Raw genomic sequence first — 14353 nt, 5'->3', positions numbered from 1 at the left:
GTTCTTGTTTCATTTTAGAATCAACTCTGCCCTTGCAGCAGAATACTGGAGGTAAAAAAAAAGGTTTCAAATAACAAACAAATCCATGAGACTATCATGATTTTTGCTACCATTCCCTTGCATTCTCTGTCTTTCTCTCCTACACCTGTCTGCCCACTTAGAGCGTCCCCACAGGAATCAGAGGCTGAACATTTTCTGTACTCCCTGTTTACACTGCAATAAATTAAAAAGGCCTGTTCTTTCTTGATTGTACAAGATAGGTGTTAAAGGGATATGGGTGTACAGGTTGTGGGGCGTGGGGGTAGATTGTTTTGGGTTGTGCTTTTTTCCCTTTTGGTTGATTCATGAATTTAGATTTGTGTTGCCAGAATTGTTCTAATCACAAATGGATATAAGGAAGAACATGAGTGACTCCTTGTCTTTATGGCGTTCATGAAGGTCTTTCTATTGACTTACTTAGTCGGGGTGGTTCAGCTTCAGGGAGTGCCAGGAACTGGTCCTTTTAAGTGTGCTTGTTTTGTTTTAGAAAGGCAGCAGTAGCTACTATGATAACTGTAAGGAATAAAAAATTTATTACTCTCTTAGACAATCTGTACGTAGCTTTTGTTATCATTCTCAATGCTCTTATTCTTCAGGAACCCATTAGGGTTTCACTAAAGAAGCTTTCTTCTTTAGAATTAAAACCCTGGAAATCTTGGGAATATCTGAAAAGTCTAATTTTATATCGACTTTGTAAGTTATCAGACATTTAAAGAAAACTTTACTGCTGAACACCATAGTTCTTATTAGTGCTATTTAGTAGTGATCATTAGTAGCACTTGTCACATGTTTTTTACTTTCCTTAATCAGCTTTCACAATGATTTGCTGTGTTTATTTAGTTTTAAAACCACTGGTGTTTATCTCACAGCTTTAATGTCTTGTGGGATTTACTTAGCAAGATGCTCCAACAGAAGCGTAGCTGTAGGCCTGTAAATACTCCTTTATAAAAGCTTCACTGCAATTACTGCTCTGCCTAAACACCTTTTTGAAGAGAGACTATGCAGTAGAAGCAATTCTGTGTAACAGGGATGGAGATGGAGAACAGTCACTTGGCTGACATGGACCTGGCTTGCACTGTTGTCACAGAACATACTTCTGACTTCATCTGTCTCACAGCAACATTTGGAAGTAAACTCAGATTTCGGATGACATGGCGTGAGAATAGGAGTGATGCACGTTGGGAGGTGTTGGCCAGGATGAAAGATAGCTAGGGAAGTCCAAGACAACCATCCACAAAAACTCTTGTCTGGACATACAGGCACCTGGGATTTTGAGCTAAAAGCCCTAATATAGAGCACATACAGAAGTGCCCTGTGCACTGCCTCAGCTGAGTGATTTGGAGCTTATTCCCCATTTAAAGATGTTTTGAGATTCAAAAAAGTGAGTGTCCATATACTTCATGCCCCGATTGACTCACTTCCCGTGCTAGAGGGGTAATCTTTGTTGGGCTTCTAGCCATTGCTATCTTTCAGATAAAAGATATTGAGAAGGATTACAAATTATTTCTTGAGTAATGTACTATTTTTCTATGACACTGCATTTTTTATAATCAAATGGCTGTAACTTACCTGACAAATGTTTCAAATATTAAGTCTCACTGAGAAACTAAATACAGGCTTGTTTTCCAGTTTAAAGGATAAAAAGGGAATTTACTTTCTTAGCCCCCCCACCCCGACTCAGAATCCAAATGCAATTATATAAGATGGCTCTATTGATTTGGTAAGGACAATATCAAATACGTGAACAGAGAAGAATAATTAATATCCTTAATACTATTGTTACGAAGTATCTCTCATATAACTATCTTTACTATCACAATTCCTCACTTTTTTTTTTAAGTCCTAGTTATTAAGGACTTTAAGGACTCCCTAAATATAGCTTTAAAATTTTGAATTTTAGGTCATACCAACTAGCTAATTACCTCAGGTATCTTTAGCTAATAAACTGGCTTTAATAGTTTAGTGGTGTGAATGTTTGCTTGGCTCCTCATTAAAGCTGCTTTGTGCCTCTGAATTGTTGGGATTTTCAGAGCAACATGTGTTCAATGGAAGGAGTTATGTATTACATTTTAGAGTTTTTAATTTAAATTTTCAACATTATTCCTTCTACCCCAACTTTATTATCAAACGCTTGCAGGAAAATCTTTGTTAGCCTACAGTGGTAATAATCCTTTCCGTCCCCCCTTTTTTTAGTAAAAATAATTCATGGTGAGGAGGCCACATTCTTGGAATTTAGAATATATTTATGCACAGTGCACTGTTTATACAACATGCCCCATTTCTGATAAATGTACAAGTAGGGGAGTAAGTGTACAAGTGGATAGCTAAATAGATGTGGTGAAAAGTTAAATACAGAACAAAAAAGCCCTCCACTTGAAAACAATACCCGGGCAATATCTGCCTATAGTACATGGAATCCAAATGGTATTCATGTGAAAGTGTTATAGCTCATTGCAAGTAACACTGACAGAAATTTAGACTCACCTTGTATCCTTCGAGTGCTGCTCTTATGCAAGATTTTCTGTTGCATAAGGCTCAAAGCAGTGCTCAGAAGTAGTGGTGTTTCAGGATACATATTATCCTGTGCAGTTGTTTTCTTCACATTTAGAAGTCAATGTATAATGTATAAGGTAAAATAGAATTTAAAGGATTGTTGGAAATATGAAACAGTTTTTTGTTTACAAGAAGCTATATCAAAGTAGTTTCAATTTATGCTCTTTAGCAATGTTCTCTTTTTCATAGTGGAGTAGCTTATTTCTCTATAGCACACTTCTATGGAAAATTTCAGGTGTAATTTAATGTAATGTAAAAAGTGCCTAAGGTGCTTAACAATGATGCCTTTTTCTGATTCTGGTAGTTTATTTCTGCTATTTTATTATACATTTTTTTTCCCTTGAAATGGCTTATTTGTAGATACATTGTTGTCTTTTGATTTAAGTTTTGGAGTCCTTTTCGAAATGGTATTAGGCACGAAATAGCTCAAAGGTTAAAACATCAATAACAGTCTATAGGGATATGAACCGCTACTAGACATAATTTAATGCCTCATTAGTTGTCATTGAGATATATGCTGTAAAGAAGCTTTTTTTTCCTAAACTTGTGTAGTCTGTGATGTGACATTTTCAAAGTAGTTTATGAAGCCACTGCATGCTTTAATAATAACCCACCCCGTAAAGTCCTGTGAATTTGTTAGCTGTGTTTTCTTTTCCATTCTTAGAGAATGTAGTTTCTTTTCCTCGTGGATGGAAGAAGGAAAAAAAAAAAACCAAAAAACAAAAAGATTGCTGAGTATATAAGCTTAGTGACCAGAAAGCAAAAATTGGTTGGTGTTGGCTTCTTTGGTTTTTTTCTTTGGTTGTTTTTCTTCCAGATTAATGATTGACAGCCTCTGAACATGGCGAAAAATGAAACACAAAGCAGAATAATTTATAGAAAAAAGAGTAGTCTTTTTCATGGGGCATATGCTGGTAAACCAATGCAGCTGTTAAATTTTTCCAAGAAAAGGAGCCTGAGTGGGTCAAGGTGATGGTGAAAGAGTCAGGGACTGTTGGGTTAATTCATGCACTCATGGAAGCACGTGCAGAAAGTAGCAGAAAGTTGGTGGAAATTGAGATAAAGTGTAGACAGAGGGGAAAAATGTGTTTTAGTATCTCATATGTTGCCTTTAAATAAAACCTTTTTGTCTTAAACTGCTGTGGGCACTGTGTCAGTGCATGTTGGATGGCATCACAGTTTCCATTTGAATAGAGGCAGACAGAGGATATGCCGTGTATCCTGTGTAATTCTTTATAAATGCTAAATTTAATCATTAATGATGATGGATTAAGATTATGTTGGTTGTATCAGTAGAAGTGAAGACTGAGACTCTGCATTTCTTTTGCTTTGGAAACTGATTTCCCTTTCCAGAGACAGTACAGTCTCTGTAACCTGGTGCAGCGAAGGAAGATTTCACTTCAGTATGATGAATTACAGAAACTATGTGTTGCTAGGTAGCTAGTAGTAGCCTTCAGCATGAAAAAATGTAGGGTCAATCTTTATTTCAGGAATATAATGTGAGGTACGTGTGTGTGTGTTTGCTTAAATCCATTAAAAATACATCAAGAATTTCAGATGATCCAATATGAAGCATTCAAGTCATAGCTGAGCCTCAAATGCCATCTACCTAAATATCATTACTTTTTCTCAAGTTCGATTAATTTTATTTCCTCTGTTGACAGAATAACCACCCAGGCACTATATGAAACATGAAATATTTTGCTGCAACTGTGTTTTATAAACCAGAATTCTTTTTCATGACAGGACTAGAGGAAATGCAGAAGTGAAAAATTAAGAAGTTATTTACCTCTAAATGGTGTTGGAAGTGACATTGAAAACTTAAGCACTGCACAACACATTGGGCTACAAACTCTATTTTGCATGTCAGTAATAAAAGGTTTAGTTTTGAATGCATGACACTTATTTTTCTGAATTAGAGGTGTGGAAAAAAGGGTGTTTTATCTTTGTCTTTTCCTCTTTGGATGGAACATTTTTGCCTCATTTCCCACCTCTCATTTTTTTATTTTTTATGTTTATTTTTATTTTTTAAATATTTTTAAATTTATTTTATTTTTACCTGCAGAGAATGTTGCTGCATAGAGAAATCACCCTAAGAGCTGAAATTCAATTTAGACCACGTAAGCACTTAGATTCTAGTGGGATCTATGAGCAAGAATGAGTTGGATTTTAGTCGGTGCTAAAATACTTGCTATGGCTGCTGACCTAATGGTATACCAGCTCATTTTAGAAACAGTGTAGCAGGAAGAAGTGTTACTCTCTATATGCAAATTAAGAACTAATATGTGACCAGATCCCAAAGGAAAGCAAGATGATGTCTTTTACAGAAAGGAGGGTAGAAATAATTGGAAATGGAAAATGACTTCAGAAAGATAGAAGGAAAGAGCTTAGTATACGTATTGCATCTCTCTTAATCCTGTGAGCAATTTTTCCCAGTGGTTGCTTGATCTGTGGGTGATTTATGTAAGTTGCGTTAAATTTTTACATGAAGTATTCTGTTACTATGGTGATAGGTGCCACTCCACGCAGATTGCTTAAATAAAATTAAGGCAATTCTTTGTACTCAGTAAGCTGGGTAATTGCTATTAGTTTATACACAAGGGTTATGAACTTACAGAACTGCAGGTCATTAAATATTCAGGGAAAGGCTCTAGACTTTTAGAAGCATTTGTGTAGGTTGCATAGGAAATGTCCTTTTATGCAGCATTTATTTAATAGCTTGCATTATATTTTTCACAATAGAGATTTTTTTTTTCCTCTTCCCTTAGTATCTTAAATGGCGTGTGCTCACCATTCTGTTTTCTTCCATCTCCGTCGGTTCTTGCACATGTTTCCAATGGGGGAGGACAGAGTGGGTTGCTGCAGATACAGAAGAGCTCTAGCTTCAGTGTCGGGGCGCAGGGAATAATAATAGAGTGAGGATGCCATAGACCCAGTGTCAAGAAACTGCAGGGATTGAATAATTGTAGCAGAAGTGGGAAAGCAAGCAAATATTTCTGAACGGCAGTGGGAAGAAAATCGACAGGATTTGTGTGGGAAGCGAAGAGGAGTTGAAAATGGCACCCAGGTTGTGAGCTTGTGGGACATAAGGTGGTGGAGTTGTTGACAGAGATAGGGAAAGAAGGGGGGAGCAGGGAGGGTTCGGGAAGAAACGTGATTTCAGCTTTTCAGCATACTGTGTTAGGGCTGGTGGCAAATATCCAGAAGGAGATTCTGAACTGCGAATGTGAACAGAAGGGACGAGAGATCTGTGACTCATCTGCACAGAGACGATAATTAAAGCAGCATGATTTTAGGAGGCTGCTGAGCAATAGGGAAGAGGTTGCAGAAAAGGGGAGAGTTGAGGATAGAGCTCCCTGGGACCGTGGCAGTCAGAAGGAGGAGGAACAGCCATGACGGGAGACTCTTTTGGAGCAGCTCAGTGGGAAGGAAGTCAGGGAAAGCACATATTCTGGGAAGTCTACTTAGAAATACAGTATAGGTTTTTAACAACGGCTGTGTAATTTTAAAAATTCATTTTGTATGACTGCAGCCAAGGATTACCTATGCAAGCACTGGGTTGTTGCATAGCCTAAGAGGAGCTTGCTGTTGCATTTTAGGTAGTAAAACAGGAGAAAGGTATTTCTTCTTCCTCTCTCTCTGTTCCAAACATTTGTAATTGTCAGTGTCCCCAGCGCCCACACCTTTTGTATCCAAAGTCCTGCTAGTCCTCTTAAAATCAAAGGTGTGGTAAAGCACCTCAGGAAACCTCTGCCTGTGTCACACTCTTAATCACTTTGCCTGCTGCCAGAGGAGAACGTTACCTGCTTCCCAGCTTCTGTAGCTTTGGGGGTATTTACCTGTTTCTTGTTTTGGGGAGGAGGGGTTGGAGGGAAGGGGGTTGAACAGATTTGTATATCTGCCAGTTTGTGTTTTATTATTCCAGTAATTACCCAGGCATATTTGTAAATCACAGTCTGAGCAAAGTTCCCTAGTATCATTCAGTTTTCTAATTGTCTGCTCTATAGAACACAGCATTTTGCCATAGCCTGTATTATATTGATCAAGTTTATTTTTTCAAAGCTGTCATTGTTTAATCCTGCCATCTGCTGTATTAGATATATTTTCCATGCATTTTCTAAGTAGTGAAAGGCTAAATTGACTCAACCTATCTTACCCTTGTACCTGTTTGGAAATCACGTACCACTGTCTTGGTCTGAGAAAAGCGATGAAGGGTGATAATAAATGAAGGTACTATGAAAGCTGTGAAACTTTTGCCTTCCTCATGTGTTGGCAAAGCTTTAGACTTTGTCAATATTGCTGTTGAGAACTTTTCTGAAAACCTTCAGTGATGACTCCAGCAAACCTCAGTCTTCTGGCTCTCTTGCCATAGTTGAATTGGGCAGAATTCAAACCAAATGAGCCGTTCTAGAGCCAGTGCCATAAATTCTCTAGAGCTAGCGACACTTGAACAGGCTCGGAGTGGGCTCCCTGAAGCCAGAACAACTTCTTTTTCTTGGTGCAGTGCTGAGACTGAAGGGACTGGGAGTTATGATCTGAGCATTCTCAAGTTAATTATTTTTTATTGTTGCTAAGTAGCAAGACCAACAGACCATCCATTTGACATACACTGGTATTAAAGGATTCAGTTACAGTTCTAATCAATTTGAGAAGCAAAGGGATTTAAAGGATGGCTTGGCTTAGTTCCAACCAATGGATACATCGCTCAAGAGAGATTTTATACCAAAGGTTTGGCAATGCATGAGAGTCTGAACCCTCTTTTAGCAATCATGTAATTCATTATTTTTGTTACAAATAGAGAACTGGAGTTACATAGTTTAGAACATTTTGCGTGACTTCAAAATAATGGTGACACCAATTCTATGAGACATCTGTTTTTAAGCAGTATATAAAATCTAGCTGTTGCCCTCTTAAAACTAGACATGGAAGGTGTGTGGGATTGCTCATGAAAGATGCATTTCCCAGGCAATTTCACTACCACTTTTAAAATTGTGTTCCTAACCTTGCCTACATTTTATCAGCAAAATACTGGTAAAAACAGTGCAATATATGCACACACACACACATGTAAATCATCTTCAGGTAAATTTAGTTGGGCTGCAGATGAAAACAAATGAAAAAAACAGTGAAGAAGCTCCACCAGAAGCAGCTTGAAAGCTGCCTGGAGAAGGCACGGTCTCATGATAAGCTCTTGTTCTTTGCAAGTTGCTCCTTGTCTCCACCTGTGTAGCACCACACAGCCTGCTTTTGAGCAATGCTTCTGTCATATGAATTCACAAAGGACATTTTTGGGCTAACATGGTACCTGAGAACCAGGAGAACTGGTTTTTGTTCTTGACAATTGTGTAACCTGCTTCTGTATCAGTTCTGCCTAGGAAATTTCCTTGCCTTGGAGGAAAAAATAAATCAGGATGACTAAATATACATGAGCAACTAAGGCATTCTGCTGAACAAGAAAATACAGTGAAAGAAGTCCGTGCCCTCTCCTGAGCACTCTGATCTAAGGATTACTAGAAATGCTGAAATGTTGCTGATTTGTTGCTGAAAGAACTAACACGTTTCTCCAGTTCTTCCTTTTTGTATCTCTTAACTATTTGTATGTATATATTTTATTTTCTGAGCTAGCATAACTTTATTCTGAAGTTAAGTCATGGAGTTGATAGGAACTTAAGACTGCCAAGAAGAGTGCAGTGCAGCAGCTGCCTAGAATATGTGGCAAAACCATGAATAATAATAGTAGTAGTAGTAATAATAATGATAGTATGTTTCAAGATTATAGCCTGCAAGTACCCTGAGAGGAGTTTGACAGATAATTGCAGTAGGTAATTTGACAGGTTGCCGACTCGGACTTGTAAACCAGATCATATACATGCAAAAATAGAAGTGTTTTCTGCTGAATATTATCGCAAAGTTATCGTACTGGAGAACTGCATGAACATTTTTTCCCTGTGAGATATATGAGCAGTAGGATGAGTTGGCAGGTCTTCTAGATCTCAGTACTTCACATTTTGAGTTGAGATTTAATCAACTTGGGTGCAAAGAAAAGGACTAAAGAATAAGAAAAGTGCTGGTGTAATTAGCTGACCTCATTCCCCACTTCTGTGACTTACTAAGACAAATGTTTAAAAAGAAGACAATAATAGTGAGGGGAGAAGAAAATAAAATAGAAAAATAAAGCATCATAAACATTGCATATGAAAAATAAAATTCACAAATATTTGTATTTTATATACGTTGCCTCATGTGTGAATTGTTCTAGCAGTGCCTGGGACAGGGTGGGGTGAGATGTGTACATTTTGCAGCATTGTCACGAGTCAGTGCTGTCTAATTCAGTGGGTTTAATTTAAGTGTCTCTAGTAATTATTACTTATGACATTACAATAGGATCTTTGCAGGTAAAACTTGTAAATTTTGTACAAATAATGCAGAATTGTGGTTATGAAGGTCAGAAGTTCTGGAAGAAATAGAAGTGATGCCTCTCGGTTGCAGTGTAGCATAGGTCTTGCTAGACTTAAAAATCAGTTTTAAAACTATACTGGGATTGAAAGTGCAGAAGAACCCTCTCCTGGATTGTTGTGGTTTGTTCTCGCTCTTTTTATCTTCCTCCCTTACGGAATTTTTTTTCTTTTTCTTCCAGTTTTGGACCTCATGTTTCCCTCTTTATTAGGATCTTAGCCTAGTTTCAGCTGCCTCCACACTTTTGCCATTTTTGATGCATGAGGAAGAGCTGGAAAGAGTGACCATGAAAATCTGATACTAGTAATCAAGTTGTTCTATCATATTCTCCTTTTACGTCTCTTTCTTTGCGCATTATACTGTCCCATTTCCCTTTCTGAAACTGCTAATGGCCAATATTTGACTACATCTTCAGGAAGTATAAATTAACACAGAACTGCTTTATTAGCAATCTGCATTATTAGTCTTTTAGAAAATATCTTTTAGAAAATAATGCACATTTAGAAGATAACCTTATGCTGTTTCAGCTGGTTTGGTTTGGTTGGTTAGTTGAAGATCATGTCGCCTAGCTTTAGTTATAGTTTGTCACATATATGTGTGAAGATCAGAGAATAAACAGGTAAAAGTAAAATATCTCCTCCTTGCTGTATCTGTGTATTTCACTTCAGGGGTAATCACAGTATTATTTCACTAAGTGAATTGCAAAATTTTAGCTTGTGTAGGAGTAAAGCTTGGTTGCAGATTTTTTGTGTGTTCCTGATTTTCTAAAGTAGAAAAAAAGTTTATGTTAAACTTGCATATGATCTGTTTCTTACCTGAATTGCAATGTTTTGCTACTGTGGTTAAACAGATATTTAAGAAGATCTTTCAGGAGTAAGATACGGGCTTGTAGTCTGGGTATGGAAGGAAGAGATGTTCTCCAGCTGTGGGTGGTAAGCTATTAAGAATACAAATTTGTTTCTAATTGCATAGTTAGTGACTCTTTTTATAGTTCTCAAGTGCTTTAAGCTCTTTTAGTTGAAATGAAACGGGTATGAAAAAGCAATAATTGTAAATGGTAAAGGCCCCCAGTAATAAGGATTCAGCTTATCATTCTACCTAAGGGATGTTTGAAGAGGGTAGGCACAGTTATCCTCAGCACTTGCTTAAAGATAAAGCACAAAGCAGTGGAGTGACTGAAAAAGTCTAAGGGGAAATAAACTGTTCACTAGGAAAGAAAATGACATGTAGGTTTTGCTCCTGGGATCATTCAGCAGCAGTCTCAGCCCTCATCTCTAGGGTTGGCTGCAGGAAGTTAAAAAGAGCTTGCTACGATGCGGGGATCAGCTTGGTGACCTTTTCTAGGTTTCTTTGAATCCTAGACTTAGGGCTGCTCTGGGCTATGCCGGCATGGATCTTTCCACTCCTGCGTGTTTCACTGAGTTCATGCTTGAATTATATTTAGTTGGATCCCATTCATGTATGGAAAATATTTTGGAATTGTTTTTTTTACCTAAGCATTGCATTTGCTGTTCTCCAGTTTTTCTGTCTTTTATGGTTTACTGAACTGCTAATTTTTATCTTGCCTGGATATGAAGATGCAGCATCAACAATCAGCTGTCTGCTATGTGATGAACTCATTTAGCAATTCCTCTTCTCAGACCCTGGATTTGTAGGCAATTGTGTGTGGAGGAGAGAATTTAAGGGTGAGGCCACCTGCCCTTATATATAGACTGGATGCCTGAGAAGTTTTCCACTTGCTTTACCGTCTTTTGTAGATTCAGAAATATTTCATTTATATATATACGCTTGGTTTGTCAGAAATAAGCATATTTCTTTAGTTTCTTTCATGATTGTGTGGAAGATTTTAATTTCAAGGATGTAGCAGTGTTTCTCTGTTATTCATTGGTTTCTTGGTTGTAATAAACCTCTACAGCATTTAAGAACCCAGAATCCTTCTTCCCTTAGAGGTGAGACTTCTCAAACAGTATCCTCTTTAGGCTGAATATTTAAACTTATAGTAAGCTCTTCCTATTACCAATGAAATAATTATGTCTGCTTAAAAGCACGGGGTTTTTTTTTCAATATAAATGTTGCAATCCCTTCCTGCTATTTTTGCAAAATGATTCATAAGAAACCATGCAGAACGTAGATGTATCCAGATTGAAAATGTTACATGCCCTCCCACATATAACAATGAAATGTGTGTTTTGCTACTAAGATTGCAAATACTTCATTGATGTCTGCATATAATTAAACGTGTTAGATTTTCTTTCCGGCTGTACTTACTGGCAAATGTTTCCTGAATGCCAACACCTGTTATTAGGAAAATACTCCCTGATCAACCTGCTGCTTCTGCATAGGTTGCTTTATATAAAGCTTAAGAACACATTGGCTTTTCTTGCCTGAGTAACACTAGAAGCATTTCATGGATTAAAAGTTCATTTTTTAAAAACGGTTGCATATAACAAAGTTGTTTTTCTAACAGGATAAACTGATTTAAAAATGAGACTTAAAACATGAAAACTTAGTCACATTTTTCATGTGGGTTATTAGGTAGGATATAAAGCATCAGTTCTAAACAGAGCTTGCCCTAGTTACCATAAAGCTACGGCATCTGATGAACTTAGAAAAGAGTGGCTCTTTCACCAATGTTGTATTTCATGTGCTCTCTGCCTTACTAATTCCATTTCTCTATATCCTCTGAGATTTTGGCCTGTCAGAAAAACTTGCACAGCCCCCAGCCTCTGATCTGTTAATCTTGCTTATGGAAACTGCCTCACATGCTACATAAGGTGACAACAATGTGCATGCAGCTCCCTAGCAGGCTGTATGTAAGAAGATGGTCCGACTCAAGTTTCCTGTGCATTTTGTATTCCACGTTTGTCTTCCCTCCCATTGCATAGAGTGTTATAAACAACCAGTGGTTCCCTTTTCTGTTCTTCCTTCTCCCAGGGTTTTCCTTCTCTTCTTTGGCAGGGTATGCAAGCATGTCAGCTCAGCTCGGCAAGAATTGTTCAGCTTAGTAGTTGTAGTAGTTACTTAGGACTATTGCTGGTACCTCTGTTTGTCAATGTTACCACTAGCAGCGGACCATTTTTGTCCATGGTCAGGGACTGCTGGTAGAAGCCACTTGTCTGGCATACATGTGACTAGCTGGCATGTGCCAAAAGGATGTAAAGTGGAGGAAGATCGTTATCTGTCTCAAGGAAGGAAGCAACAAGAACGAGTGCATAGATATAAACATTTACCATTATTTGCTTTCTGTGGTGGCTTCACACTTTGGTCACATGAATCTTTCTATTCTGTTTGAGACTTTGAAATCTTTTGTTTTATCCTAAAGACTTTTCAATTCAGTTTAATCCTTTTTAAAGATAAATCTAGGAAGGGTGAATGATTGGATCAATTTAACCTGCCTTTTCTGCTTTACTTTTTCAGGATTGCACAGTATATGAAACAGAGAATAAAATTCTTCATGTGGTGAGTAGTGTTTGGATTTCTATTAATAAATGTATTTGTATAGACTACATAGAATTATAGAGCTGTGTGTTTTGTGCTTTTTCTATGCAGTGCCAGTGTGATAATGAACTAGTCTGAGTATGACTAAGTGAATGTATGGAACTACTTGTGAATAGGTAATGATGTTATGGAAGCTGAACTTGGCATATGAGAAGCCAGGAACTTTGCAAGGACTTGTGTTTGTCTGGCTCAGGCCCATCTGTTATTTGTAAACCATGGTCAGAAGAATGACTTTGAAAAATGGCATTTTTTTCAAGAGAGAGCTGTTTGCTAGGCTTCTATGAAATCATATATATTTATGTTAGTGATACAGCTTCATTTATACAGCTGTATTCCTCATAGGAGCATGGAGCTAGTCTAGTGATAGGAAAATTAATGCAATTCTTTCCTTTTGAATTCTCATCATACATACAACAGTCTGTTCCTAGAATCTGTAGTGCTATTGATAATAAATAAAGCAGATGAAATTCATCAGGGCATCAGAACACAGGATGAGTTTGTAAGGCTGGTACTTGGGTGGATGGAGAGTCAAAAGCTTGAGTAAACTTTGTCTGAAAACTGCACCTAAGTTTTAGATATAAAATTGTGTTTCATGTTGTGGCTGTAGTTTAATGAGTATTAAGTTAACCCAGAGCTTGTTTCTAAAAGTTAGATACAAAGATATTCTTTCTAGGAGTGAGTAATGATTTGGTTTAATTTATTCACTATTTCACATTTAGGTAGGTTTTGATATCTTACTTTTATTATTACTGGAGCTTAAGTAAGAAAATACTCTATTTCTTTATTTGAAAAGGTGAGCTTCCCAGTAAATTTTGCTATACCTTTTTTTTTTTTTTTTTCTTCAGTGCTCCCCTATCAAATGCTTGGCAAGCTGAATTTTATAAGCTTTTGATGCTTTGATTTCACAGTGATGTGGAATAAAACGCCTCCTTGTATTTTTAAGTTTCATTGACATTTTTCCCCTGTGGGACACAAAGAATTAGCAATTTTAGTGAGGCTGACATCATCATCTTTGCTAGGCTGATCTCTGCAAGTATTTAAGTAATGAAGTTTATAACTGCATAATCTTGGCAAAAGTTGAAGTGCTATAAGTTTGAAATCATAGCCTGGTTTTCAATACATGCTTGTTTTCTGCTGTAAGAGCCAAGAGTTCTGACATCTGGTATACACAGCATGTATCTTTTACAAATTAGCAAAAGGATCCCGAGCAGCCAGGGATCAGGTTAGGAATTAAATCTGGCCAGGGATGTGAAGGGCAACAAGAAAAGCTTCTATAGGTATGTTGGTGATAAAAGGAAGACTAGGGAAAATGTGGGCCCTCTCCAGAAGGAAACAAGAGACCTGGTTACCGGGGATATGGAGAAGTCTGAGGTACTCAACGACCTTTTTGCCTCAGTCTTCACTGGCATGTGCTCAAGCCACACTGCCCAAGTCACAGAAGGCAAAGGCAGGGACTGGGAGAATGAAGAACCGCCCACTGTAGGAGAAGATCAGGTTCGAGACTATCTAAGGAACCTGAAGGTGCACAAGTCTATGGGACCTGATGAGATGCATCTGTGGGTCCTGAGGGAACTGGCGGATGAAGTTGCTAAGCCACTATCCATCATATTTGAGAAGTTGTGGCAGTCCAGTGAAGTTCCCATTGACTGGAAAAGGGGAAACATAACCCCCATTTTTAAAAAGGGAAAAAAGGAAGAGGCAGGGAACTACAGGCCAGTCAGTCTCACCTTTGTGCCCGGCAAGATCATGGAGCAGATCCTCCTGGAAACTATGCTAAGGCACATGGAAAATAAGGAGGTGATTGGTG

At 37.7% G+C, this 14353-nt stretch overlaps 1 protein-coding gene across 6 annotated transcripts in view; it reads left to right on the top strand.

Moving 5' to 3' along the window:
- Positions 1-14353, top strand: part of CNKSR2 (connector enhancer of kinase suppressor of Ras 2) — a 219820-nt gene that overhangs the window by 64985 nt on the left and 140482 nt on the right. For all 6 annotated transcript variants that reach the window (XM_087757718.1, XM_087757720.1, XM_087757717.1 and 3 more), the window contains exon 5: positions 12466-12507. In XM_087757718.1, the coding sequence (XP_087613844.1) occupies positions 12466-12507 (42 nt within the window). The remainder of the gene's footprint in view (positions 1-12465; positions 12508-14353) is intronic.

The sequence above is a fragment of the Nipponia nippon genome, unplaced genomic scaffold, assembly GCF_047370975.1.
Source record: "Nipponia nippon isolate SJK-2023a ecotype South Korea unplaced genomic scaffold, ASM4737097v1 scaffold_2, whole genome shotgun sequence".
Classification (NCBI taxonomy): domain Eukaryota; kingdom Metazoa; phylum Chordata; class Aves; order Pelecaniformes; family Threskiornithidae; genus Nipponia; species Nipponia nippon.
This window is presented reverse-complemented; position numbering and strand designations above follow the sequence as displayed.